A 25,751-nucleotide genomic window follows, 5' to 3' on the forward strand; every position below is an offset into this window, starting at 1 on the left:
AGGAATATCGGCGGCAGCCAAATGGATCTTATCCCGGATCCAGGATTCCAATACATGCACACGCCTGCAGCTCAGTCATCGCGGATGAGGGAAAAAAACCGTCCCGGATGGTCCCGGAATAGTGCGAATAGCGTTTAATCGTTAAGTTTTCAGGAGCGGTTTGTTGTTGTTTTTACTCTTTCAAAAATAGTGTGGAAATTGGGTGTTATCTTCTGATAGAAAGAATGCCTCAACAATGGATCTCAGTCTGTCTGATTTGTTGAACGAAAGAAATGGCGCTCGGCTCAATGGTCGGCAAACGAAGGTCCCGTGTTACCCTCCCGTTAAACGTATGATTGGACCAACGATACAACGTATTGGATCAACGAAAGACCAACGTTGAACTTTTTTTCTAAGAAGGTTCCTATTAGACTTAGTTCGTCAAAATTGCAAAATGCGTGCGCGTACACACTTTTTTCGCTGAATCTCAGCAAAATAAATGCCGAGAATGGCACTACCGAGTACTTAGTGATCATATCGATCAAAGATAAAATAACTTAGTCTCGGGTATCTCAAATTTGACAAACGTCAGTTATTACCGAAATCGCCAGCAAAAATTTTACTGTCTGTTCGGAATAATCTTTACTGAATGTTCGTCAAAAGCAACAAAGCGAACTTTATAAATTACTGAGTCTTCAGCAATTGAAAGTGAATAAATAATTCGTTTTTTTTTATTTGTAAACATTCATTTAGACAGGATGAGGAAGAAGCTCTCTAAAAATAATCAACAATAATTTGTAGTTATTACACTTACTGGATAAATCGTTGATTCTCACGTCTTCTATTTGGACTAATTCTGTTTTTTTTTCTCTAATGATTACCGGAAAAGTTATCCGAAATTTTTCGTTAGAAAATAACTGCGTAGTGCCTAGCGAAAATGTAAAACGTAAATAACAGTTGTCTAGCCACATTCGGTATTTCGGGATAATTGTCAATCACTCGGTAAAAAGATGCATGTTGGCGAAAAATCAGTAAATCTACCAAACAAATGTCGGAATACATGATATTTATTACTAAGCAATCAGCAAAATTGTACGTTGCTGGTCTGTCTCGACATTTTACTATACTGAGCTCGAGAATCGGTTTTAAGTGTGCACGTTTGCGTTATTCAATTCAAATCCATGGTTCTTAATGCATAACCAGCTGTTGGCTTTCTTTTAAATCAACCTAAAAACGTTGTTATTAATTACAGTTGTTAAATGAAGAAGTAGGTGGTTTAGGGAATGGAGTATTGAAGTTTTTTTTTATATTCATTCGCTCATCATGGCTGGCTCCAAAAGTGCCGGAGGAAGTATAAGTTTAAAGACAAAGGACACCTTGTTTTCAGTAGAAGTATTACAGAAATATTAGATGTTTAATTTTTATTGGATATACTTTTAATATTAGACTAACACAACAGATTAGTATTCTTAACATTTGCTATCTATAGATTGTAGACTAACTGGCGCACCTTCTTGCGAACGTCCTTAGTAAGATTCAGCACAGACTTTTCGGCGACAAGTTTCAACGCGATGTTTCAAACCGTTTAATGGTTTCGGCTGCCAAGTTGTTTCCTAAGAAGTTGTAATGTCCTAAGATATGTTGATCAATTGGCCGAAAGTCTTTGCTTGAATCGGTATCGCAGACTGGTTGAACACTTGCCCTTCTCAAGTCGTATAATTTTTTCAGCGGACCTGTTTTGGTTAGCCAATAACGAAGTTAATTAACTATTTTACTGAAATTTAAATAATTTTTATGTGGTTAAGGAACGTTTTGGCATTCATTGCTGACTACTGAATTTACAGAAAATAATATTTTACAGATCTAGGGTTACGGTATTCTTCTCAGCTCTGTTATTCATCTCATATACTAAAACCATAAGTTAGAATGAGATTTGCTGTCTCTGTTCAATCCATTGATCCTAAAGGTGAGATTAGAATAGATAAACCTCGTCACCGCAAATCATTTTACTGGAAAAATATAAATTCTAGGTTGAGGTTCGAACATACGATAACTCGGCTAGTATTATGTATAACGTTTGTATCCGTACTGTATTTTACAGTATTGTACTGTAATTTCGACCCAAATGCTGCGTACTGTTTTTTATCCTCAGGTTTACCATATTTCAATGTGTGCTGTATTTTCCCTTTGAAATATACTGTAGTTTTTACATCAAAAAATAAATGCAGAGTTTTAACTCATCGAATTTCGATTTACCGCATTACAAAATGTCAAAAGGAACAGTGACAAAACGTAGCGAATATAAATTCATGCGAACAATAAATAGATTGGTCCCTTTCTCTCCTTTTCGTCATAGTTTTTTTTCATTATTCATTCTTATTCAGAGCGCGTCACGATAATTTTGCTAAATTCGACCGTCCCACGACAAAAGGGCCTAACTGCAAATGACAGTTTCTCTTTGTTTACTTTTTCTTTCACGATTTAACAAACAGATTTTATATTTGACGCTTTACTCTTCGCAAAACTGTCAAGGTAAAACTACAAGCTTTCGATTAATATTGGAAACTTTAGAGAATTTGCAATAATGGCTTCGTAATAATCAAAAGAGAAAGTAAACAAAGAGAGACTCTCATTTGCAGTTAGGCCCTTTTGTCGTGGGACTATCGAATTGTCTCCACAAAAAAACAAAGAATACGCTAAATCAAAATCATCATCAAAAATACCCTTTTCTAAAACAAAACATTTTGTGCAATAAATGTTTGATTAGTTTTTACTGCACTAAAAATTCATTAAAGAAGGCAAATGGAAGAAGGAATGTTGAGATTATGAAAATAAATCATCTGGTAAATAATTGCTTTTGTTTTTGATTCACAATTGTTATATAAAATGCGTACTGACAAATGAACTGTTTTTCATAGTCGATGTACTGAATTTTTTAATTTTTACACAAAATGTACTGTTTTTCGTCAAAAAATATAGGGCTAGAATGATTTTAACTAAATCCTAGACGGACGCTCTAAATTAAGTCACTATGATAACTTAATATTAAAAATCTGTCAAAATTGCTTCATTCGTTTTTGGTGATTAAAATAACTACTGTTGATATCGTATATTCAGAGTACTAATCGATAATCTTTTGGAGTAGCAGTTCTAGTTTGCACTTGCTGATAATAAATAATTTCAGAAGCACGAACTGCTCCCACGAATAATTCAATAGGAAATAATATAGTAGTATTGTTTCAATTGGTTATTTTCTTAAATAGTAAAAAAGGTATAAAAATGTGTCGACCTATGCAGTTATCAGCCAGGCAAAATCTCTGCTTGTTTTGCATACCAAACGAGTCCAATAGATCAAAATGTACCATAGTCATCTTCTGTAGATAAGAAATGTACTGATAAAAAGCCGCTAGTAACAACAAAAGTCGTCATAATTAATTGGCAACAATTTCGTACGACGAGAAGCATTCGCGATTTTGTTTTGCCTGGCAAGATTATGAATCAATATAAAGATTATTAGCATGTGATGGAGTGCGTATTAATATATCAAAGATAACAAGTTGCACCTTATGTTTGGCCGAAAGAGTAAACATTTATAATGAACTAGCAAAATAATGTTTAGCATAAACGAATCATTTTCATTGTGCCTATTTTACTGATTGAAAACTTTTATAAACGTATCAATAACTTTGTCGGAGGTAGGGAACGATTGTTAGTCCGATATATGTTGTTTCAAGAGACCAGTGCATCTCTACGAGTGTTATAGAGTAATATTAGTAGCGAAGGAAGGAAATCTGGATTTTTCCTTAGGCAAAAACAATAAGATTCAACAGAAAGCACGATGCAAGAAACGATATCCCTCACTAATTTATCACTTGAGACTTTAGTAGAATAACTTAACAAGAATAATATTTTAATCACCATTGATTTACAGTAAAAAGATATTAAAGCTATACTATTGGGTCATTGATCAAGTTCGAAAATCAAATGGCTGTCAGTTCTGGTTCCGGCCTACAATTTTTCATGAAATTGTTTTAATGACCGTCGTTTGAAGCGACAGTTCGAAATTTCTATCACTCATTACCATGTAATTTCAGGTCGGATCGAAAAGAAAATTTTATGAAACCATAAAATTATTCCTATGAATTTGAACGTGTGACAATCGATTGAGCATTCCATGATATGTCGAAATGAGTTTCACTTCAAATTTTTTGGTCATTATTTACGGTACTTCCAAAACCGGTATTCAAGGATCAGCATAACCCAAAATGGCTCGTACGGCCATGAATTAACATGACGAATAAATTGGAATAGTTTTCAGTCCAACTCTGAAGATTTTTTGGTATCGTCATCTTCTATGACAGTTTGAATGTTAAAAACTCATCACCCTGTACAGGATCCACCATGTAACTTTTTTTTAAACATGCAATAAAACATAAACGGTTCATCCGATTTCAAAATTTATTTTTTCATATTAAAGTGCAATCCTTCCGGTTAATTGTGGAATATAATTTCATTCAAATGGCTGCCTCGGCTGGCATTGCAGTACGCCATACGGTCGGTCCAGTTTTTTAGTACATTTTCGATTGTATGCATTTTTATGTTAGCTATGGCTGCACGAATGTTGTCCTTCAAGGCTTGAATTGTCTCTGGCTTGTCCACATAACACTTATCTTTGACAGCCCCCCAAAGATAATAATCATAGTGTATATCAAAATATAGAAATATGTTCGTCACTATGAAGTTTTGAATGTTTCTGTACAAATATTCCAGGTTGGCGGTTTAATGCATATGGCACGTATGTTTAGGCCCCGATCTGGAAAGATTCCTAGTATTAGTAGGATTGTAGCACCAGCCTTGCAATGGTTCTGTACGCTATGAATCGGCTGTGAAGTCTGTTGAAACAAGAGGTCAAATTTTACAAAAGGAATGTATTACCAAGGCTTTGCTTGTATAAATAAATCTTGTTGGTTTTCTACAGCATATTATTATTCGGAATGCACTCCAATTTCGGATATTACATGTATTACATTCGAGTTTATTTCAGCTGACCATATCAGGTCGACCGGACTTACGTTTTATGGTTTTCTTTGTGCAGAGTAAATCAAGTCACTGACACACTTTCATTTGCAGATCAAATAAATAAATCCACAGACAAATAAAAGTTCATGGTTAACAATACACTGAGTGTTGATAATATCAGTTTATCGATGGCTACGTCAATTTCTTTATTTGAGAATCTGCAATATTAATAGATAACACTGAGTCACAATAGCCTCGTTGATGAGGAGTGCGTCTGAGGATACTGTGTCTACGAATATTTGGCAAAAACCAAAACAATAAAATTCATAGATCAGTCCATTGAATATTTAATACAATTTAATTAATGTCATCCACTGTTTCTATGTTTTTGCCTTTTTTATATTTTTGTAAACGCTTTCAACAAAAATTTTTAACAAGCTAAAGCTAAAATCACACACAAAAAACTTTCAGTGTACATTGATAAGATTCTAAACACTTCTATAAGTTGGTATATGTTTCAAATATTTCATGCTTTCTGAATGCTTGTGATGAAAACATAACTATTGCCTTCCTTACATAGAAAGGTTATGTACTCACTGAAATAATCGTTTATGAATCGAGGTTCGGAGAGCCAAGTTTCATTTATCATTCGACTCAGTTCGTCGAGATCGCAAAATGTTTGTGTGCATTCTATTGATAACTGGACCGATTTTTACAAATTTGGTTTCAAATGAAAATTCTTATAGTGCCATAAATTTTATTTTCATCCTAATCCATCTTCCGGTTCAGGAACAAAACATGTGCTTTCTTAAACGTAGATGCTAATAGACGGCTAGAATGCGTTATAGCTTATTTCTAATACTCATTCGGACTCCACTTTCAATTCTGGAATTGAACGGGTGATATGTGATTATATGTAATCAATGTCGACTCAATTTTTCAATATATGGAAATTGGCTTGGCCAATCTTCACAAACTTAGAAGTGTTAAAAGTATCATTCAAAGTGACGATGCAAAAAACTGTTTTAATCCACCTGACGGAGTAATAATTCTTTTCGAATCATCTTTATAATGAGAAATAGATGTAAGTCTGGGCAGTGGCGTGCCGATAAAATTTTACGCCCGGGGCAAAATAAGATTTGCCGCCCTCCTCGTTGGTTTACTGAGCAAAAAATGATGACTTGGACGAGCAAAAAAAAAACAAGGTCCAATGATTGGTTTCCTTCGCCCCCCGTTCTATTTTGGAATTAGTTTTACCATTATTTCTAATAATTCTGGAATTGAATCCCGGAACGGATACAGTCGAATTATGTTTCTACCTCATAGCCGAAAGTACTGGTAAAATTCAACAGTCATTGGTAGGATTATGATGCCGTTTATTTGAGTCAAAGTTTTTGATAATCGATTCAGATTTTTACTCTGCAAAATCAAAATGAGTTTCGTTTTTGAGTTTTGACCACAAATTCAGATACTTCAGAAACGAAACCTGGAAACCGTTTTTCCAAAGACAGTCAACAGGCCTGCAAATTGAAACAGTGCTTGGTACAATTTCGAAGAGTTTCTACGTACTTTGTATCATCATTGTAAATGATAGTTAAATTTTTTTTGATGCACATGCTTCGAATATGAAGTTACTTTACAGCTCTTTATTTTTCATTATACTTTATGTTAGAAGTAAAATTAAGCGGTATTTTAGATGTTGTGGTTCGATCGAATTCTAGCTACCTTTAATTTTGCTAGCGTTATTACGAATACAAATGAAATACGATCGAAAAATCAATACGTCGTTATTCAAAATAAGGGTGACAGTTTTATTCAATAAAAACTCAATGCATTTCAATCTAGTTTTACTTCAATGATGGGTTTAAATCAAATTTTTTAATTTAATTGATCTCTATTTCATAGTACTATTGATTTGCATGTCGTTAAAATTTAATTATTTTCTTTTGTGTACCTATAAAGTGAGCAGAATGAGTGTCTCTCAATTTTGGGCAAATCTGTTTTCTGCAACATTTGGTTTGGAACTAATTACTTTTTAAGCATTCCAAAGTGAGAAAAATTTACCGATTATCTTATTAAAAATGTCATTTGGGAGTTTTGGCAATTCAATGGTAATCATTTTGTAGTTTTTGTTATTCAAAATTCTTAAAGTTTGAATAGATTTAACAGTTCGGCTGAAAAGTTCGTATCGTTTAATAGAAACACACATTTTTTTGCCAAAATTCGTTTTTATTATTCAACATAATTGCCATCAGAGGCGATACAGCGATTATAGCGATCTTCCAACTTTTCTATACCATTTTTGTAGTACGATTTGTCCTTTGCCTCAAAATAGGCCTCAGTTTCAGCGATTACCTCTTCATTGCTTCTAAATTTTTTACCAGCGAGCATTCTCTTGAGGTCTGAGAACAGGAAAAAGTCACTGGGGGCCAAATCTGGAGAATACGGTGGATGAGGGAGCAATTCGAAGCCCAATTCGTTCAATTTCAGCATGGTTTTCATCGACTTGTGACACGGTGCATTGTCTTGATGAAACAAAACTTTTTTCTTCTTCAAATGAGGCCGTTTTTTTTTAAATTTCGTCCTTCAAACACTCTAATAACGCTATATAATAGTCACTGTTGATGGTTTTTCCCTTTTCAAGGTAGTCGATGAAAATTATACCATGCGAATCCCAAAATACAGACGCCATAACCTAACCGGCCGATTGTTGAGTCTTTCCACGCTTTGGGTTCGGTTCATCGCGTGCAGTCCACTCAGCTGACTGTCGATTGGACTCCGGAGTGAAGTGATGGAGCCATGTTTCGTCCATTGTTATATATCGACGAAAAAATCGGTTTTATTTCGATATAACAGCTCCAAACACTGCTCAGAATCATCAATTCGTTGTTGTTTTTGATCGATTGTGAGCTCACGCGGCACCCATTTTGCACAAATCTTTCTCATATCCAAATATTCGTGAATAATTTGTCCAACACGTTCCTTTGATATCTTTAGGGTGTCAGCTATCTCGATCAACTTCACTTTACGGTCATTGAAAATCATTTTGTGGATTTTTTTCACGTTTTCATCGGTAACAGCCTCTTTTGGACGTCCACTGCGTTCATCGTCTTCGGTGCTCATATGACCAGTACGAAATTTTGCAAACCACTTACGAATTGTTGCTTCGCTCGGTGCAGAGTCTGGATAATACTCATCAAGCCATTTTTTTTGTATCGGCGGCACTTTTTTTCATCAAATAGTAGTGTTTCATCTACACACGAAATTCCTTTTTTTCAATTTTTTCACAATAACAAAAGTAGCTTCACTCAAAATGCAATATCTCACAAACTAATAATCAGACAGCTGTCAAATTTATACACGTATCTTTTGAAGGTTGGTACTAACTGAAAATGGTATGGATTTAATTCTAGTGGCGCTCTCTCATAGAAACGATACGAACTTTTCAGCTGATCTGTTAGTATGATTTCATGTAGCAACAGTGCAAATTTGACTTCAATTTATGTTTCAGAATGTAGAATGGCATGGACTGAGTAGTCACAAGGAAGTGTGTTGTTTATTGTTTCAACAATTACAATAGTACCAGTGGACAATAGTACCAGTAGCCATAGTACCTTCATAGAATACAGAAAATAAGGCAGAAAAAACAAACTGATAAAAACAAGTGCATACTTCAAATTTACTATACTTTGGAAATATGGAGCTTACTACAGCCAACCATCCAACTGTATCACAAAATGTTCCACTTCGTTTTGTAGAGGTAAAAAAGTTATCTGGTCGATTACAGAAATTTTCCAATAAAAATGATTGGAAATCTACTCTCACGATTTTCACACGTACAACTGCTATTTTCTTCCCCTATATTTGAACTAAACTGAAATCGAAATGATTGTTTGCGGTATTATCCTAAAGCAATTTGAAACTTTGGCGTGATTGGGCTGTGGCATCTTTACACGCAGTTCAGTTGCTAGCCTGTGGCCTTTACTACCGTTCTCACTTCCACTTTCACATTCACTTCACTTGCAGGTCACTTCACTTGATTTTCCCTATTACCAGTATCACGCATAGTGAAGTGATCACTGTAGTGGAAAAACTCATTTTTTCAACGAAATGTTGGTGGCGTGATGTTCATAATGACATCAAGTTCATCCAAATAATTACTGTTGCCTTTTAAGCGACTTCCGTACTGAGGGCCTAAACTCACTTCACTCGAATTTCACCGTGAAGTGATACCGATAATAAGGGTCACAATCACTTCATTTGGTTTTCACCGTGTAGTGATACCGATAATAAGGGCCTGTATATATGTTTCCTGTGGTTCGCCCGTAACCGTAAATATTTTCAATCGCTATTTTGTCTTTGCGTATGGAGGTCGTACTAAGTGTAAATGATCGGCCTCAACTTTTTTCACAATATCGTGTTGATAAAGGTAAATTTACAATAAGGAAAACTTTTCTTTCACTTCGCAACTAGAAAATTTGTGTATATAAAAAATGATAATTTCGGTTTACTTCGATTCGCTCATTAATGAATCTGTGATATTTCAATGTTATACCATTTTCGTTTATTGATCAGAGCAACCCGAAAGCTGACCCAGAGTCGCCCAAACAACGTTTGATATGTTTGTTTTATCAACCTGAGGTCGCTCTAGATCGGACTCCAATCGCGTAGTTTCGCTCTGAAAATTTTCTCGGGTCGCACCACGTATCCCGTTTGTTTATTTTTTCTTGGTATTAATTAGGGAGAACTGAGGAGAAAATAAAAAATGTGAAGAGAATATAAGTTGAAGAGAATACATATATAAATATCGTTCAATTCGATATTTCATATACATCAAAGCTCCTATGGTCACATTGTCGATAAAATACCAAATATCGGGCTAACAAAGGCCTCCGTTAAAAGGTCAGGGTGTGATGTTTCCTTAGTTATAAATTAGAACTAAGCAAGAAATCTAACATGATATATAGAATATGATCACATTAAATTTCTTCATGTCAAACATTTCGAGATGCATTTATCGTTCAATGTTTGCTGCGTATGTATGGGTTTGTAGTCAAACCAGTTACTTTTATAACTGCCACGTGACATTGTTTTTCTATTCCATTCGACGCGCCATTGAGGGAATATTTCCAAACCCTGTTGTCACATACCCCATTTATGTCGAGAGCGGAAAATACTGTTGTGAATGCGGGTTTGTGTTCATTCGTCATCGTCGTCTAAAAAATATCATCCCAATCTAAGCAGCTTCTAGTTGAGTTCAACTTAATGATAAGAAAACTGGCTCTGTTTTATTTGTCATCACGTATTTACGTGCAAATCGGAACACTAGCAAAGTTTGGTATCAATATCGTCAACAGTATTAAGAAAAAATCTATGAATCAAATACACAGAGAATCTTAGTTTCTTTTCAGTAACTTATTTTCTGATAACCCTCACTATGTTTGAATTTGTTGTCTCAAGTTAGTAGTATTTACATTTTTACATGTATCTTTACGACCTTCGATTTACGTCCCGTGTTTAACCATTGACAGTGATTATAAAACGGTTGGGTATTCCTATCGAATCGTATTAGCACAGTTTCTGCCATCGTAAATATGGCGTATTGATTGTATTTATTATCAATAAAGTACTGTGTGTCGTCAGTTGGACTAGACACATGGTTGAGGCGAATAACTATGAACAGTCATATGATGCTCTACATACATTCTGATACGCTGATAGTTCACTTCGATGCCGATAGGACTAATCATCAAAACGGCCGGGGATGATTAAACAGAATGTAATAGATATGCTCTCTTTAGTTTGTTTACTTGGTGCACGAACTATGTAGAAGAATCGCATGCATAAATTGCATTGACTCTATATACTAAGCGGTAGGAACAACCGATAGACAGCGAGATCAAACCAAGTAACGAATGCCATTCAACATTGTGTCAAACAGCTCATTCTAGCATCAACCAGGCTGCGATTCTGAGGTTAATACCAGACAGCAGACAAAACAGTGAAAATAAAAAAAATACTTGTTACATTGAAAACAATGAGTCTTCCAATGAAACATTAAAGGGAGTGTTTCGTCTTATGTGATATTCTGAGATCAACGAGATAGTAGTTCAATTGTTACAAGTGCTGTTGTAACAATCTAGCACTTAAGCAGCAAGTTATTGCATAAAGGAAGGATGTCGAACAAAAAGGTGCTGAAAGTTGCAACGGTAAGCAATATTGTTTAGCTAAGTAAGTGCGTGTGATTTCTTAGTATTAGATGATTCCATGATTCCAGTTAAATTTTTATAGCGTTTAAACTCAACAGAGTGAAAAAGTGTCATATATTATGGAAGAAGTTATTTGCTTACTACTTTATACAAGGTAATACCCCGGAATATGAACGTGATTGGTTGTTCAATCATTCTACTTAAATTATATCTATTAATGACAACTTAAAAAATTCAATCTGAATCGGAAAGTTAGCACGCATTTCTATCGAATATTGATTGAAAAATTTCTAAATATCAGTACCAACTTTTTTCCAATTAGTTCAAAATTTGATGGGAACCTTATGCCTTAATTGTCTAATAGCTGATAGCCCGTGTTTCTCATTTAGAAAAAAATCAAGAAGTCAGTTTATAGATTGCCTGTTCAGCTCGAAAGATCGTCACAACCCGTTTTAAAACGAAAGTTTGGGAGAATGTTTTTAACAAGGAAATGTTAAGTATGCATTGAAGTCATAAGAACGTATCATAACTACACAGTTAAAATATTAGAAAATCATATTAACGGAATTTCAACAATGTCTTAATTAGTAAGGAATGGAATTTGTATTAAATACAATTTCTTCTACAAGCTAATATGTTCCATTTACCATTCAAGCAGATTTGTGCTACTGTGATCAAATGTTTCTTGGTACATGTACCAGTCGCTTTTCGCTTTATTTTATTGAATTTCATGCCAATTCTGTGATCAATGATGCCTTCTGTTACAGCATTTCTGTTTCAATGGAAGTTTACAAGTTTCATTCGTACTATGTAATTATCACACGAGGATAATAAAATAAAATAAAATGCGCATTTTTAACGACCGATAAGCACTTTTCAACATTCGCTTTGAAGAGATATTCTGAGAAATTTGGTGCTCACTGAGAGTTAGTCATGATTGTAAACAAAAATCTGTTTTAATCCACCTAGTGGTGTAATGATGCCTTTCTCAAATTCACTATCAATGGTTTATTTGGTTACAGACACCCATGGTCTGCAAACTAGAGAAATTTACTAGCCAATATAACAAGGTAGCTTATGAAAAAATATTCTTGCAAATGACATTTTTGCACTAAGCAGCCTATCTCCGGAACTCCGTTGAATCTAAGATAGTGAAAATCTGTTCAGCTATCTCCGAGAAAAGTGAGTGACATTATTTTCACTTTTTTATGTATGTCACCCTCTAATTCCGGAACCGGAAGTCATATTCGAGAAAAATGAGTGACAATATTTGTCATACACACATACACACACACACACACACACACACACACACACACACACACACACACACACACACACACACACACACACACACACACACACACACACACACACACACACACACACACACACACACACACACACACACACACACACACACACACACACACACACACACACACACACAAACATACAGCCAATGGCTCAGTTCGTCGAGGTGAGCCGAATGGTATTTGACATTCGGCCCTCCGGTTCACGGTTCAAATGTCGGGTTTCACAGTAATTGTATAGCCTTTCTAAATAGTATGAGAACGTAAACTTTTCTGGTGCTAAAATTATTGTTCGTTTTGCAATGATTCGTTTGCAGTTCCTTATCAAAGTGTATGTTAACAGGTGGCTTAATGGCTGTTATAGAAAAATGCGACACATGCATTATGAAATTCACAAATCTATCGCTTAAGATATTTATCAGAGTCTTATGAACTTCACATGGATACATTTGAATAGATTTCATAGATTTTGTTTTAAGATAATCATTAAGTAAAACTGTACATTTCTGTTGTGTAATTCATTTCAGAATTTGTTTTTTGTGAACATTTCATGATTCAAAAGTTGACTTTTTTCAGCTATATCTAGAATAAGCATCGCAAATGTTTTCACTTTTCACGACTCGTGATGCTTATGACCAGAGATGGCATTTCACACGCTAGAGTCAGATTTTTGCCACACCGAGGATGCAAAAAACGAATCACCGCACAAAGAGGAAAGCGCACTTCTTCTCAGTGTCGAATAGACAGCATTTGAGTGTGTGCTTGTGGTTAAAGCAGCTGGCGCGAGTGAAACACATTCTCTTCGCATGAATCGCTCACACGCGCTCTCGTCTAAATACACCCAAGTGACCACTGGCGCGTGATGGTGAGCGAACACTTCTGTGAACTTCAATTAATAGAGAGTAGATCTGGCCTTGCTATGAAAAATTTGCAAGGAAAACCGAAAATTTTACGATAAATTGTTTTATTTTGCTGATTTTGCGTATCCACGCTTCATCTACGAAAACCATACAGCAGAGTGCTCACCGGCGTGTACACCTCTGTGAAAGTATCTGCATCCACCTCATAGAATTTATTAGCTAATGCTCTAGCACTTTGGTGCGATTCAGTGGAAGAGGTAAAAGGAAATAAACAAACGCACTCATGATGCGTGCACACTTTATATAATAGTGGTGTATAAATGTGAAAGAGAAGAGCTCTCGTTGAAGTTGTCAGTGCGAGGGGAGAAATTTTGCTTGCTCTTCATCACACAGAGGAGATAGACATCTCTGCTTATGACTAAGGCATAAAAGTTCAATCTTAGCTTTAATCGAAAGGTAAAAGAAATCCTTTTCGTTGTGATTTTTATGCGCAATGGTTATGGTTCTTCGAAAAATCACAGCGAAAGTAAATTTTAATAGTTTGTTTTATGGCTGGAATCCTAAAATTAACCGAAATAGCCATAACCGAAAAGTTCTCATCGAAAAATGATTCCTTCCCTGTTCGAATATTCGTCAGAAATTAATGCATAAGACAAAATTATGAAATTTCCACATCACTGACTTTTGAAGAAGTATAAAAAAGAAATTATACAGTTCATAGAGAACAATTGAAAATATCATAAGTCTGTTAATGGTAATTTCTAACATATTGATTGATATTTAGTTCGTTCATAATTCCTAAGATTATGAAACTCTTGAGTGCTTTTTTTTAGGTATATTGATCGAAATTCATATCAGTTTTTGTGAACATCGTTTATTGAAGTGATTCCCAAGGGGATCGATATCGACCTCTAATACGTGACAGCACGAAGTAAAGTTTAAGATGTCTTGCTTCGTTGTCGCAGTAGCAGGGTGAGTTTGGGTATAGAGAGACGTCCATAGATACAGTGTTCAAATAAAAGAAGAGTAAACCGATGAAAAAATTCTAACTATAATTTAAAAAAATAATCATTAAAACAATTTTCTCAATTCGCGAATATAACAGTGTACTTTCAACTGTTGAACCGAAGTGCAGTGTCTTTTTTTGATATTTCGGACGAAACATTTCTGATCTACCGAGCATTTCTTTTGCATCATTTATTTTCACTTGAGTCATTCTAAGTCATTCTGAATTTCCTATTCATCATGGCTCCCAATATGTCAGTAGCGTAGTACTGGGCAATTCGGTGGATTTGAGTCCTTGGGGACAAATGCTTCGAATTTGTCTCATACTAATCCAGCACGCATGAAATCAAATTCAGCCAAAATAGTGTTTTTAATTGCGCCTCACTAAAAATGATAAGCTTTCTATTTAGTAGCACTCAGTATTTTAAATTTCCTTGATGCTGCCTGTTGTACTTCGCTTTCCACATGTGCAGTTAACCTGCCAAATGAAGTCTTTTGATGCAAGTTTAAACCTTTTTGCCTATTTTTTTTTTACTTTTTTATTTATGACTTCTGATCAGTCGGTAATTTTTACTTTTTTCGGTTTTTAACGATATCAAACTAACTAGAGATTATAAGAAGAGAAAGAATATGAAATTATAGAGCCATAGTATTCAAGGAAGAGCAAGGATGTGAAGAATAAAGTGCGGAAAAGTGAGACGTGACAAGGGTCATTTTAGTAAGCAGAAGGTGCCTGGAGTTGTAGCGTATGGCTATGCGTCCCAGGCACTCAAGCAATAGTTTCGGACAAATCTTCCATTCCGGTGTTATAAATAACTATATAGAGATGAGAAAATATCAACACAATGAAACACATTGTGTGAGAAGCCGTCGTGGGCAGAATGTGACAACTTCTCGTAACTTTACTTTTACCGGTTCGGATAGTAAATGGCAAACGACCTTTGCCTTTACTTTCTGACATATCAGAGACTCGGATGACTCGTATCGCTAAGATGCCTAAGTTCGATTCCTCTGGTAGAAGGTAAAAGTTTAGATACGAGAAGCCTTCTGTTCACTAAAATGACCCTTGTCACGTCTCACTTTTCCACACTTTATTCTTCACATCCTTGCTCTTCCTTGAGTACTACACAGTAGAGATGGTCGGGTATCGGGTATTTTACCCGAAACCCGACCCGTACCCGTACCCGACGGGTTTTTGGTCGGGTACGGGTAAAAAATTTTATTTTCAATCGGGTACGGGTCGGGTACGGGTAAAAAAAATTTACTGCTTACTCGGGTACGGGTCGGGTCGGGTAAAAAAATTTACTACTCACTCGGGTACGGGTAAATTTTTTTTTCTGATCGATTACCCGACCATTTGTACTTCACATAAATATGTTTACACGTTGACGAGAATTTTTTATTGCAAAACAGTTGTTCCGAAAAATAAACAATTTGATTCAAGGGGTTTTGACATTCGCGCCTAGAACCAGACCTGAAAACTGGCATCTTTTTCCAGAAAAAAACATTTTTTTTTTCATTTAAAAAAAAAACGATCAATCATAGTTACGTGAAAAGTTATGTGAATATTTTCCACCCTACTTTTTATAACATATTTAATAAGACACACTGCCTTAGCTCTAAGATGTTGCGGTCAGACCCTACTTTTTACGTAGGTTTTATTGGACTGCCATTTTAAAGCTGTTTAATGCACAATCCAGTAAAAATTATTTGATTAAAATATAAAATGTAGTGTAGTACTCATATCACATTCAGATACCAGATGGTTGGAGATTTTCAAAATTTACATATAAATCATTAGGATTCTACCCATAAAAACAAGAACATTTATTTCAGAAAATCTGCATAGAAGTTCTTCTTATTCTTCACTTTTGGGTGGTGTCACCTCACTTGAAATGACACCGATTGATGGCACAGCAAGTTGAGCTATATTGCCAGTTCGATGTCAACATTTCATAAGGACATATAAACCAATGAGAGTTTCTCTTTGTTTACTTTCTCTTTTGTGAATATCTCCTTAATTTTCACGTGTACCTACAAAGTATTCGTGTAGGATGAAAGATAATATCTCCATGTTTCAAACATTACCAAATATGTAACGAACGTTTGTATAATAACGCAGATATAGTCGAAAGAGAAAGTAAACAAAGAAAATCTGTCAATTGTTTTTAGGCCCTTTTGAAATGTTGACGTCGAGTTAGTTTACGTTTCTTTTCACTGAAAATCTCGATGCGTGACAGTCGCAAAAGTACGGGTGAAAATCTTTTCACGCGATATGCTAAAATTTTCACCGTGTTCGCTCGTTGAGAGTTCCAAGAGAGGTGGAACAGAAGTTCAATGGCTGTAAAAACCACCAGCTCCCGTTAACATCGTTGGTGTGGGTTTGTGAGGCTTACTAAACGGGCATATTTGACAGATTAATTTAAATCAATATCATAATTCATTTTGCTTTGTAGTAAAAAAAATGTAACCAAAAAAAATGTCTCACAAATGTTCAAACTACTTACACTTGAAGGACTCACAGTTCACCATTTTCAAAATTGAATTTTTCACACCGGGAATACACGTGAATTATTTGATGTTTGGTCAATTCACGTAAACGAACCGATGATACTCTATTAATTTTAGGGGATGTTCGTGATTTTTCAAGTGATTTTAATGTGAATTTTTATTTGTGTGTCAAGATAATGAGCACGCTTACTTGTGGTTCTAAAGAATTAGATCAAAAGTCGCACTGTTTCGTAAAAACTTACCCAAAATTGAATACAACGGGTGTCGCCGACGCAAACCTTAAATCCAAAACAAAAATCAGCTGTTATTGCCGTAACACTCGTTCATTCATGATTAAAGAAACTTTGACCGCAATAATTCATACAACTAGTACTTACTGCACACCGCGAGGAAGAATCAAATTACATCAACTGCACTCGGCGTTGAGTCCGGTCGGTCACATCGTAAAACAGACAAATTATGCTAAGTCAACATTCTCGATGCCGATGCCATTGTCGCACCGCGATATATTGATATATATTCAATAACATAATCGGCGCAATGTAAGAACATAAGGAATCATTCAAATATTCAATGTACTTATATATATTTGTAAATAATTGGCTTTAAGAAATTTAGATATAAAAACCCAAAAATTATCAATAAAGACACAGTCAAAATCCAAACCTCATTCAGCAAACATTCGTTTCCGAAACACCGGAGCTCTTCGTTGGTTTCCACCTTGCATCCCTTGGACGAAGGGCCCCATTCCAAAGTCTATAGCGTGTAGTATTTGTTACGCAGGTGCTACAAACTATAGAATTCAATCTAGACTTAGAGGTGGCTTGTACTGCAGGACATCTCTAACTAGAACCTTGGTCGAACGTCGTAAGATCGCCCAACCGGTGGGCGATAACGGGTATTACGACATTTTGGATCAATAAGCTTCTCGAAAAATTTGAGTAGATATTACTCCCTTTTGTTGACATTTGTAAATGAGTATAAAGTACCAAAGACATTGGAAATCTATTCATGCTTCACAGTGTATTTATATGTACAAATGTAAACAAGCATTTTAATGTATTTTACTTACAAACTAGAGCCTGATACGCTCTATCTAGCTCGCTATCTAAAACACTTTATTTTTTCCATCCTGAATTTTGGTAAACTTTTTACTACTCATTCGGGTCGGGTACGGGTACAGGTAATTTTTAATCGGGTACGGGTCGGGTACGGGTAAAATTTTTTATTTTTTATCGGGTACGGGTCGGGTACGGGTAATTTTTTTTTATTATTGATCGGGTACGGGTCGGGTACGGGTAATGTTTTAAATTTTTAATCGGGTACGGGTCGGGTACGGGTAATTTTTTTTGCTGATCACTCGGGTACGGGTCGGGTTCGGGTATAAGAATTTCTATACCCGACCATCTCTACTACACAGGAAGAAATGATGAAACTTACACTGCATGTAAACCGATAGTACTATGAAATAGACGTCAGTTGAAACAAAAATCTGATTTAAAACCATGATTGATGTAAAATTACATTAATATTCATTTAGTTTTTCATTGAACAAGACTGTATATTTACAAACCGCTTAGTTTTGTAATGTAATTTTCCATTCAATTGCCTATTCCGAATATGTGCATGAAAATAAATGTAAATTTACAAAATATTTTTATCTATGTATGGCTCTATAATTTCATATTCTTTCTCTTCTTATAATCTCTAGTTAGTTTGATATCGTTAAAAACCGAGAAAACTTTTGCCTATTACAGAAAGGCTGTGCAGTCTGACTTGTCATCATCCCCTCGACTCAATTCGTCGAGATCAGAAAATGTTTGTTTGTGTATGTGTGTATGTAATAAAAATATGCAGAAGGCTAGACTGATATTCACTAACTTTTTGTTTTAAGCACTACACTGGTACAGTGTAGCACCAACTATACTCGCTCCAATGTTGGTGTAATCACTGTAAAGTTCTCGTTTTTTTTAAGTACCGGAAAACTGAATTCTGAACTGTTACTCAAGATTCTGAACTGTTACTTCCGGTTCAGGAGATATAATTGTGTAAGTGACGTAACCGACGAAACGCATTTATTTTCTCTCCGCTCAATTTTTTCGGAGATGGCTGAACCGGTTATAACAAACTAAGGCTCGTTTGAAAACAATTATTGGGTTGGGAATCTCTTTTGAAGATCAATTGGCTGTCATTTCCGGTTCCGGGGACATGAAAGCATAAGTGACGTGACCTACCAAACGCATTTATTTCCACTCCACTCAATTTTCTCCGAGATGGCTGAACCAACTTAAGCAAACTTATGCTCGTTTGAAAGCTACTTTTGGATTGTGAATCAAGTTTAAAGATCAAGTTTCTGTCGCTTCCGGTTCTAGAGATATAATGATAAGTGACATAAACGACAAAAAACGCTATTTTTATCCGCACATTGTTTCAGAAAATAATCAATGATCAAGTTCAACTATATTATTGCTGACACTTTTGGTTTCGAGAATGTTGTCGAATATGCGACGTAAGCGTTGAGTCACGCTTTTCCGTACTGACCGAAACAATATGAATAAATTTGTGTTGAAAATCAGCCCCCATTCGTGTCCGAAATTATCCTAATGAAAAGAAAATGTTTGTAGTGAGACAACCATGTGGATTAAAATAAGGCTTTGGATTATGAGTGTCAGTTGTTGTGCTCAACGTAACACCATCATTTTTACTTTATTCTATCGAAAGTGTGTTCAGTAAGTTATCTTAGAACTTTCAGTAGTATGTAGTAGAGATGGTCGGGTATAGAAATTCTTATACCCGAACCCGACCCGTACCCGAGTGATCAGCAAAAAAATTTACCCGTACCCGACCCGTACCCGATTGAAAATTTAAAAAATTACCCGTACCCGACCCGTACCCGATCAATAATAAATAAAAATTACCCGTACCCGACCCGTACCCGAAAAAAAATAAAAAATTTTACCCGTACCCGACCCGTACCCGATTAAAAATTACCTGTACCCGTACCCGACCCGAATGAGTAGTAAAAATTTTACCAAAATTCAGTATGGAAAAAAATGTGTTTTAGATATCGAGCCGTATCAGGCTCTAGTTGGTAAGAAAAATACATTAAAATGCTTGTTTACTTTTAAACATATAAATACACTGTGAAGCATGAATAATGTAATGTAACTTTGTTTTAAACATGCATAAAAAAACAAACGGTTCATCCGAATTCAAAATTTTTTTTTTCATATTAAAGTACAATCCTTCCGGGTAATTGTGGAATATAATTTCATTCAAATGGCTGCCTCGGCTGGCCTTGCAGTACGCCATACGGTCGGTCCAGCTTTTTAATACATTTTCGATTGTATGCAGCTTTATTTCAGCTATGGATGCACGAATGTTATCCTTCAAGGCTTGAATTGTCTCTGGCTTGTCCACATAACACTTATCTTTGACAGCCGCTCAAAGATAATAGTCTAACGGTGTCAAATCACAGCTCCGAAGCGGCCAAACGACATCCGAATTTCGACTGATAATTCGATCTCCGAAGACTGTGCACAGATGATCGATCGTAGCGTTGGCTGTGTGGCACGGAGCGCCGTCTTGTTGGAATTAAAAGGTGTCCAAGTCTACCTCTTCAAGTAACGGGAAGAACCAATCGCTAATGATGACGCGGTACCGCTCGCCATTGACCGTGGCGGCGGCTCTTGCCTCATTTTCTAAGAAAAAAGGCCCAATGATGCCGCCAGACAAAAATCCGCACCAAACCGTCACTCTCTGAGATCGGCTTCTCCATGATGACGTGCGGGTTTTCCGTCCCCAGATGCGACAATTTTGCTTATTAACATACCCGCCGAGATGAAAGAGTGCCTCATCCGAGAAGATGATTTTTTTGCACACATTCCGCAACATTACCATGATTTTGAAAGTAAAACTGCACTATTTTCACGCGGTCCTCAAGCGTATACACAACCATTTTCGTTCAGCGGAAGGATACAACTAAGTTTCTGTCAAATCAGAAGTGACATTTAGGTTACCAATGTCGAAATAACCGCTAGTTCAAAAATAAATGTTAGATGGCGGACCCTGTAGATTTCCAATGTCTTTGGTACTTTATACTCATTTACAAATGTCAACAAAAGCGAGTAATATCTACTCAAATTTTTCAAAAAGCATATTTACCCAATATGTCGTAATACTCGTTGTACTCAATTTTGGGTAGGTATGGTTTTTACGAAACAGTGCGACTTTTGATCCAATTCTTTAGAACTATAAGTAAGCGTGCTCATTATCTTGACACACAAATAAAAATTCACATTCGAATCACTTGAAAAATCACGTAAAATAGTTCCAAATGTCAAATTGAATATTATACGTGACGAAAATGAATGTTATGCGAACATCCCCTAAAATGAATAGTGTGTTATCAGTTCGACCAAAGAATCAAACAATGTACGTGTATTCCCGGTGTGAAAAATTCAATTTTGAACATGGTGAACAGCGAGTCCTTCAAGTGTAAGTAGTTTGAACATTCGTAGGAAATTTTTTTGGTTACAATTTTTTACTATAAAGCAAAATAATTATGATTTTGATTTAAATTAATCTGTCAACTATGCCCGTTTTGTAAACCTCACAAACCCACACCCACGATGTTATCGGTAGCTGGTGGTTTTTACAGCCATTGAACCGGTGGAACCCTCAACGAGTGAACACGGTGAAAATTTGAGTATTTCACGAGAAAAGATTTTCACCCTTACTTTTGCGACTCCACGTTGTCACGCATCGAGATTTTCACTTGTAGTCCAGTGAAAAGTAACGAAAATTAACTAGCAATATAGCCCAACTTGCTGTGCCATCAATCGGTGTCATTTAAAGTGAGGTGACACCACCCAGAAGTGCAGAATAATAAGAACTTCTATGCAGATTTTCTGAAATAAATGTCCATGTTTTTATGGTAAGAATCCCAATGATTTTTATGAAAATTTTGAAAGTCTCTAACCAATATTTAAAATAACAGTTTTCTGGTATCTGAATGTGATATGAGTACTACACTACATTTTATATACTGCCCATACTTGCATATCAGTCCCATATGGGAAATCGGCATGTTGAGAAAAAGACGATCAAAAGTTTATTTCCGATTTTTTTTATTTATTGTGCTCCCTAATGCTGGTCCCGGGTTGGCGGTTCAATGCATAGGACGCTGGTCTTACAAGCCAGCTGTCGTATGTTCGAACCCCGACCTGGAAGGATTCTTAGTGTCAGTAGGATTCATATTACTAGCCATGCAATGATTCTGTACACTAAGAATCGGCTGCGAAGTCTGTTGAAACAGAAAGGCCAAATTCCACGAAAGGAATGTAATGCCAAGACTTTGCTTTGCTCCCTAATGCTAAATCTTGGTGTTATTACATGAAATATCGGTAATACACCTTTGCTGTTCCAATATTGCAACAAATGAAATTATTGAAATTTTGCACTGAATGGGACTGATATGCGGGTACTTTAGCATATGGGACACAGAAATGAGTTGATATTTTACTGAACAAACCCTCAACTTTCATTGCAATTTCTGAGAGTTTATTGAGGAAAGGCTCCATTCCTCAAGCTAACTCAAAATTGGCGAAAATCGATATGAGACTGATATGCGAGTATGGGCAGTATATGAATCAAATAATTTTTACTGGATTGTGCATTAAACAGCTTTAAAATGGCAGTCCATTAAATCCTACGTGAAAAGTAGATTCCGACCGCAACATCATAGAGCTAAGGCAGTGTGTCTTATTAAATATGTTATAAACAAAGTAGGGCGGGAAATATTCACATAACTTTTCATGAAGAAAAAAATGTTTTTTTCTGGAAAAAGATGCCGTTTGACAGGTCTGGTCCTAGGCGGGAATGTCAAAACCCCTTGAATCAAATTGATTATTTTTCGGAAGAACTGTTTTGCAATGAAAAAATCTCGTCAACGTATAAACATATTTATGTGAAGTACAAATGGTCGGGTAATCGATCCGAAAAAAAAATTTACCCGTACCCGACCCGTACCCGAGTGAGCGAAAAATTTTTTTACCCGTACCCGACCCGTACCCGAGTGAGCAGTAAAATTTTTCACCCGTACCCGACCCGTACCCGATCGAAAATAAAATTTTTTACCCGTACCCGACCAAAAACCCGTCGGGTACGGGTACGGGTCGGGTTTCGGGTAAAATACCCGATACCCGACCATCTCTAGTATGTAGCAAAGTCTTGGCATTACATTCCTTTTGTGGAATTTGGCCTTTCTGTTTCAACAGACTTCGCAGCCGATTCATATAGCGTACAGAATCATTGCATGGCTAGTACTATGGATCCTACTGACGCTAAGAATCCGTCCAGGTCGGGGCTCGAACATACGACAACTGGCTTGTAAGACCAGCGTCCTATGCATTGAACCGCCAACCCGGGACAGTAGTATGCGATAACCATAAATAACTCGAAATCAATGTTCTCTAAGAATGTTGGAATAAATGAGCTACGAAGAGTAAAATGATCTTGCATTTTACATGCTCGAACGACGGTTATAATGTAGTGAGCGACATATCATTCCCTTGCTACTATTGAATCGATGCGCAGTTTGAGCAAGACCTTTTAGTCAGTGCATCATTAGAACGTCTTCAAGGTCGTTCCAGTTCCAGAATCCAGGTCCAGGTCCAGCATCGTCCAGTTCCAGAATTTAGGTCTAGAACTCGAGTTCGCAATCCATAAGTATAAGTATCCATAGGTATAAGTCCATAATTTAGGTTCTGGCCCAGATTCCTATCCATGTATCCATAGTTTAGGACCTGGATTTACCATATTATTAATCCAGCTCCAGGTTTGGATCCAAACTCAGATCTTGGGTCAGGATCAGGACCTACTGTATTATCTGTTCGGATCCAAATCCTGATCCTAGAACGGGAACAAGGCATAAACCTGAACTATCAAATTGCGGATCCAGATACAGGTACCAGTAATAAGGTAAGACCAGGCCCGGTTCCAAGATCTCGATCTGTAATATAGTAACTAAGAATCAGATCAAATTAGCTCAAGTAGCACGTTCCCCTGGACACATAAACGAGAAAGGTATCATTTCACCAATTATTGAATTAAATCATGTCCGACTGGGTGAACAATTTTAACAACTCTTTTTTATTAAACAAGAGAGGTCAGAGAACTCTTTCGCAAACCGCCTAATCTTAATCAACTGCTTCAAATGAATAAGATAAATGGAGGATATGCAAGATAAATATTCTGTGCAATCTGCGGTCGAAGGCTTAATGTTCATGCATATCTAATTATTAAACTCATTTTTTTATCAATTAACCGTGTGATTTGTGTATAAATCCATCGATGCAACCCTCTAATTAGTCGTAAGCAATGTAAGCAACAGATAACACAAAGCAGAATGTGTTGCGTTGAATTGTATTGACCCGTTTAACGATTTCATCACGTTTTATTGCAAATACCAGTAGTGCTTTGGCTCTGATAGGGTGTGTTCTTGGGGATCCTGCATGGATACCCACACCATCCCATTCGTGTTTAGGCATGCATGTGATACTCTTCGAGTCGGTTGATGACTGATATTAGAGTGAGAGCATTTTAATTGGTAGTTGAATGAAACTTCTCATATCCCCACTCGGGAACCCCGTCAGTCGATTGGTGGCTCCAGCGCGTGATTGTCGTTAGATCGGTCTCTGTTACATCCCGCTAATTCATACAAAACTGTCGAGATACATTATGTGTGATGTTTAGTGTTTTGCAGTTGTGAATCTATACATCAATTTTAATAGCAACAGGTGGTAGAAAATGGCCGATACGAACAAAACGGTAAGGGTGGCCAGAAAACTTAGCTACGACGTTCTCTATTTTGCTGATAAATGATAGAGATTTCGGCAATAAATAACTACCATAAATGTAATATACTTGAACAAATTTTTAAGCAATACCAAGTCTTACTTCGAAGTTTAAAGATTTGTTAAATAAATTTGAATAATTGTAAACGAAAATTCAGATATATAAATTTTTGATAACCTTGAATTTACAAGTTCATGTAATGTGGCGCATTTCATGATTAATTATTTCTGAAAAGTTTTGTGTATTTAGGTTAAATACAATGGGTTTAAACGGTATTGGAGACATATGGGTATAAGCCAAAACAGCATAGTTGAAAGTGTTCCATTCCAAACTACATATAACTCGAAATAAAAATCAATTTATATATTTCAGACTAGGTTAAAGAATTTACGTTCTGAAATCACTAATGTTTGAAATTTCGTTCTCCAGTGCTTTTCCAGAACACTAGAATGTAAAAGATTAGTGTTCTATTATATTAATGACTGTAAACCTTCAATTTGAACATTACCACCTGCTTTCTGTATTATGAAGTTTGACAACTTTAAAATACATTTTGGTAATAAAATTTACATTATACCTGCGAACTAAATCAGTATAGCTTACAGTCACTGGATTGCCTAATTGAGCACCGTTGCTTACCAGGTAAATACAAAAACTCGTTGCAATGATAAGATGAACTTGAATAACCAACAGGTAACAAGATAACAGTATTATTGATCACATCCAGACTAAGCAACAATGGCAGCAAAAACCGAGTTGTATCGAGGACTGCGCAAACAGCCACACAAGCTCCCTATTGAATTATCATTCAATGACATCTTGAAGTACTCGTAACCCGACATTCATCCCCTAAGCTTGATTGATAAATGTGAAAGTACAATGTATTTCGTCGATTCAACGTCAGGTGGTTTTTATGAGTACAGAATAGTATTCACGATTGCATTGCTTAGACATAGTATGAACGATAAGGAGACTATCGTCCGTACCTCTTGAATCAG

General features: G+C 36.1%; 1 protein-coding gene across 8 annotated transcripts in view; it reads left to right on the forward strand.

Annotated features, from left to right (window-relative positions):
• The window catches only part of LOC131432685 (monocarboxylate transporter 2), a 60,204-nt gene that overhangs the window by 14,327 nt on the left and 20,126 nt on the right, over nucleotides 1-25,751 (forward strand). For 3 of the 8 annotated variants that reach the window (XM_058599118.1, XM_058599115.1, XM_058599117.1), the window contains exon 2: nucleotides 10,940-11,207. The exons of 3 other annotated variants lie outside the window; for them this stretch is intronic. In XM_058599118.1, coding sequence (XP_058455101.1) covers nucleotides 11,175-11,207 — 33 coding nt within the window. In that variant the 5' untranslated portion in view covers nucleotides 10,940-11,174. Of the gene's footprint in view, nucleotides 1-10,799; nucleotides 11,208-24,547; nucleotides 24,727-25,751 lie in introns of those variants that run through there. 2 more of the 8 variants (XM_058599116.1, XM_058599119.1) reach the window with 2 other exon arrangements.

This window comes from Malaya genurostris, chromosome 2, assembly GCF_030247185.1.
Source record: "Malaya genurostris strain Urasoe2022 chromosome 2, Malgen_1.1, whole genome shotgun sequence".
NCBI classification, from domain to species: Eukaryota; Metazoa; Arthropoda; class Insecta; order Diptera; family Culicidae; genus Malaya; species Malaya genurostris.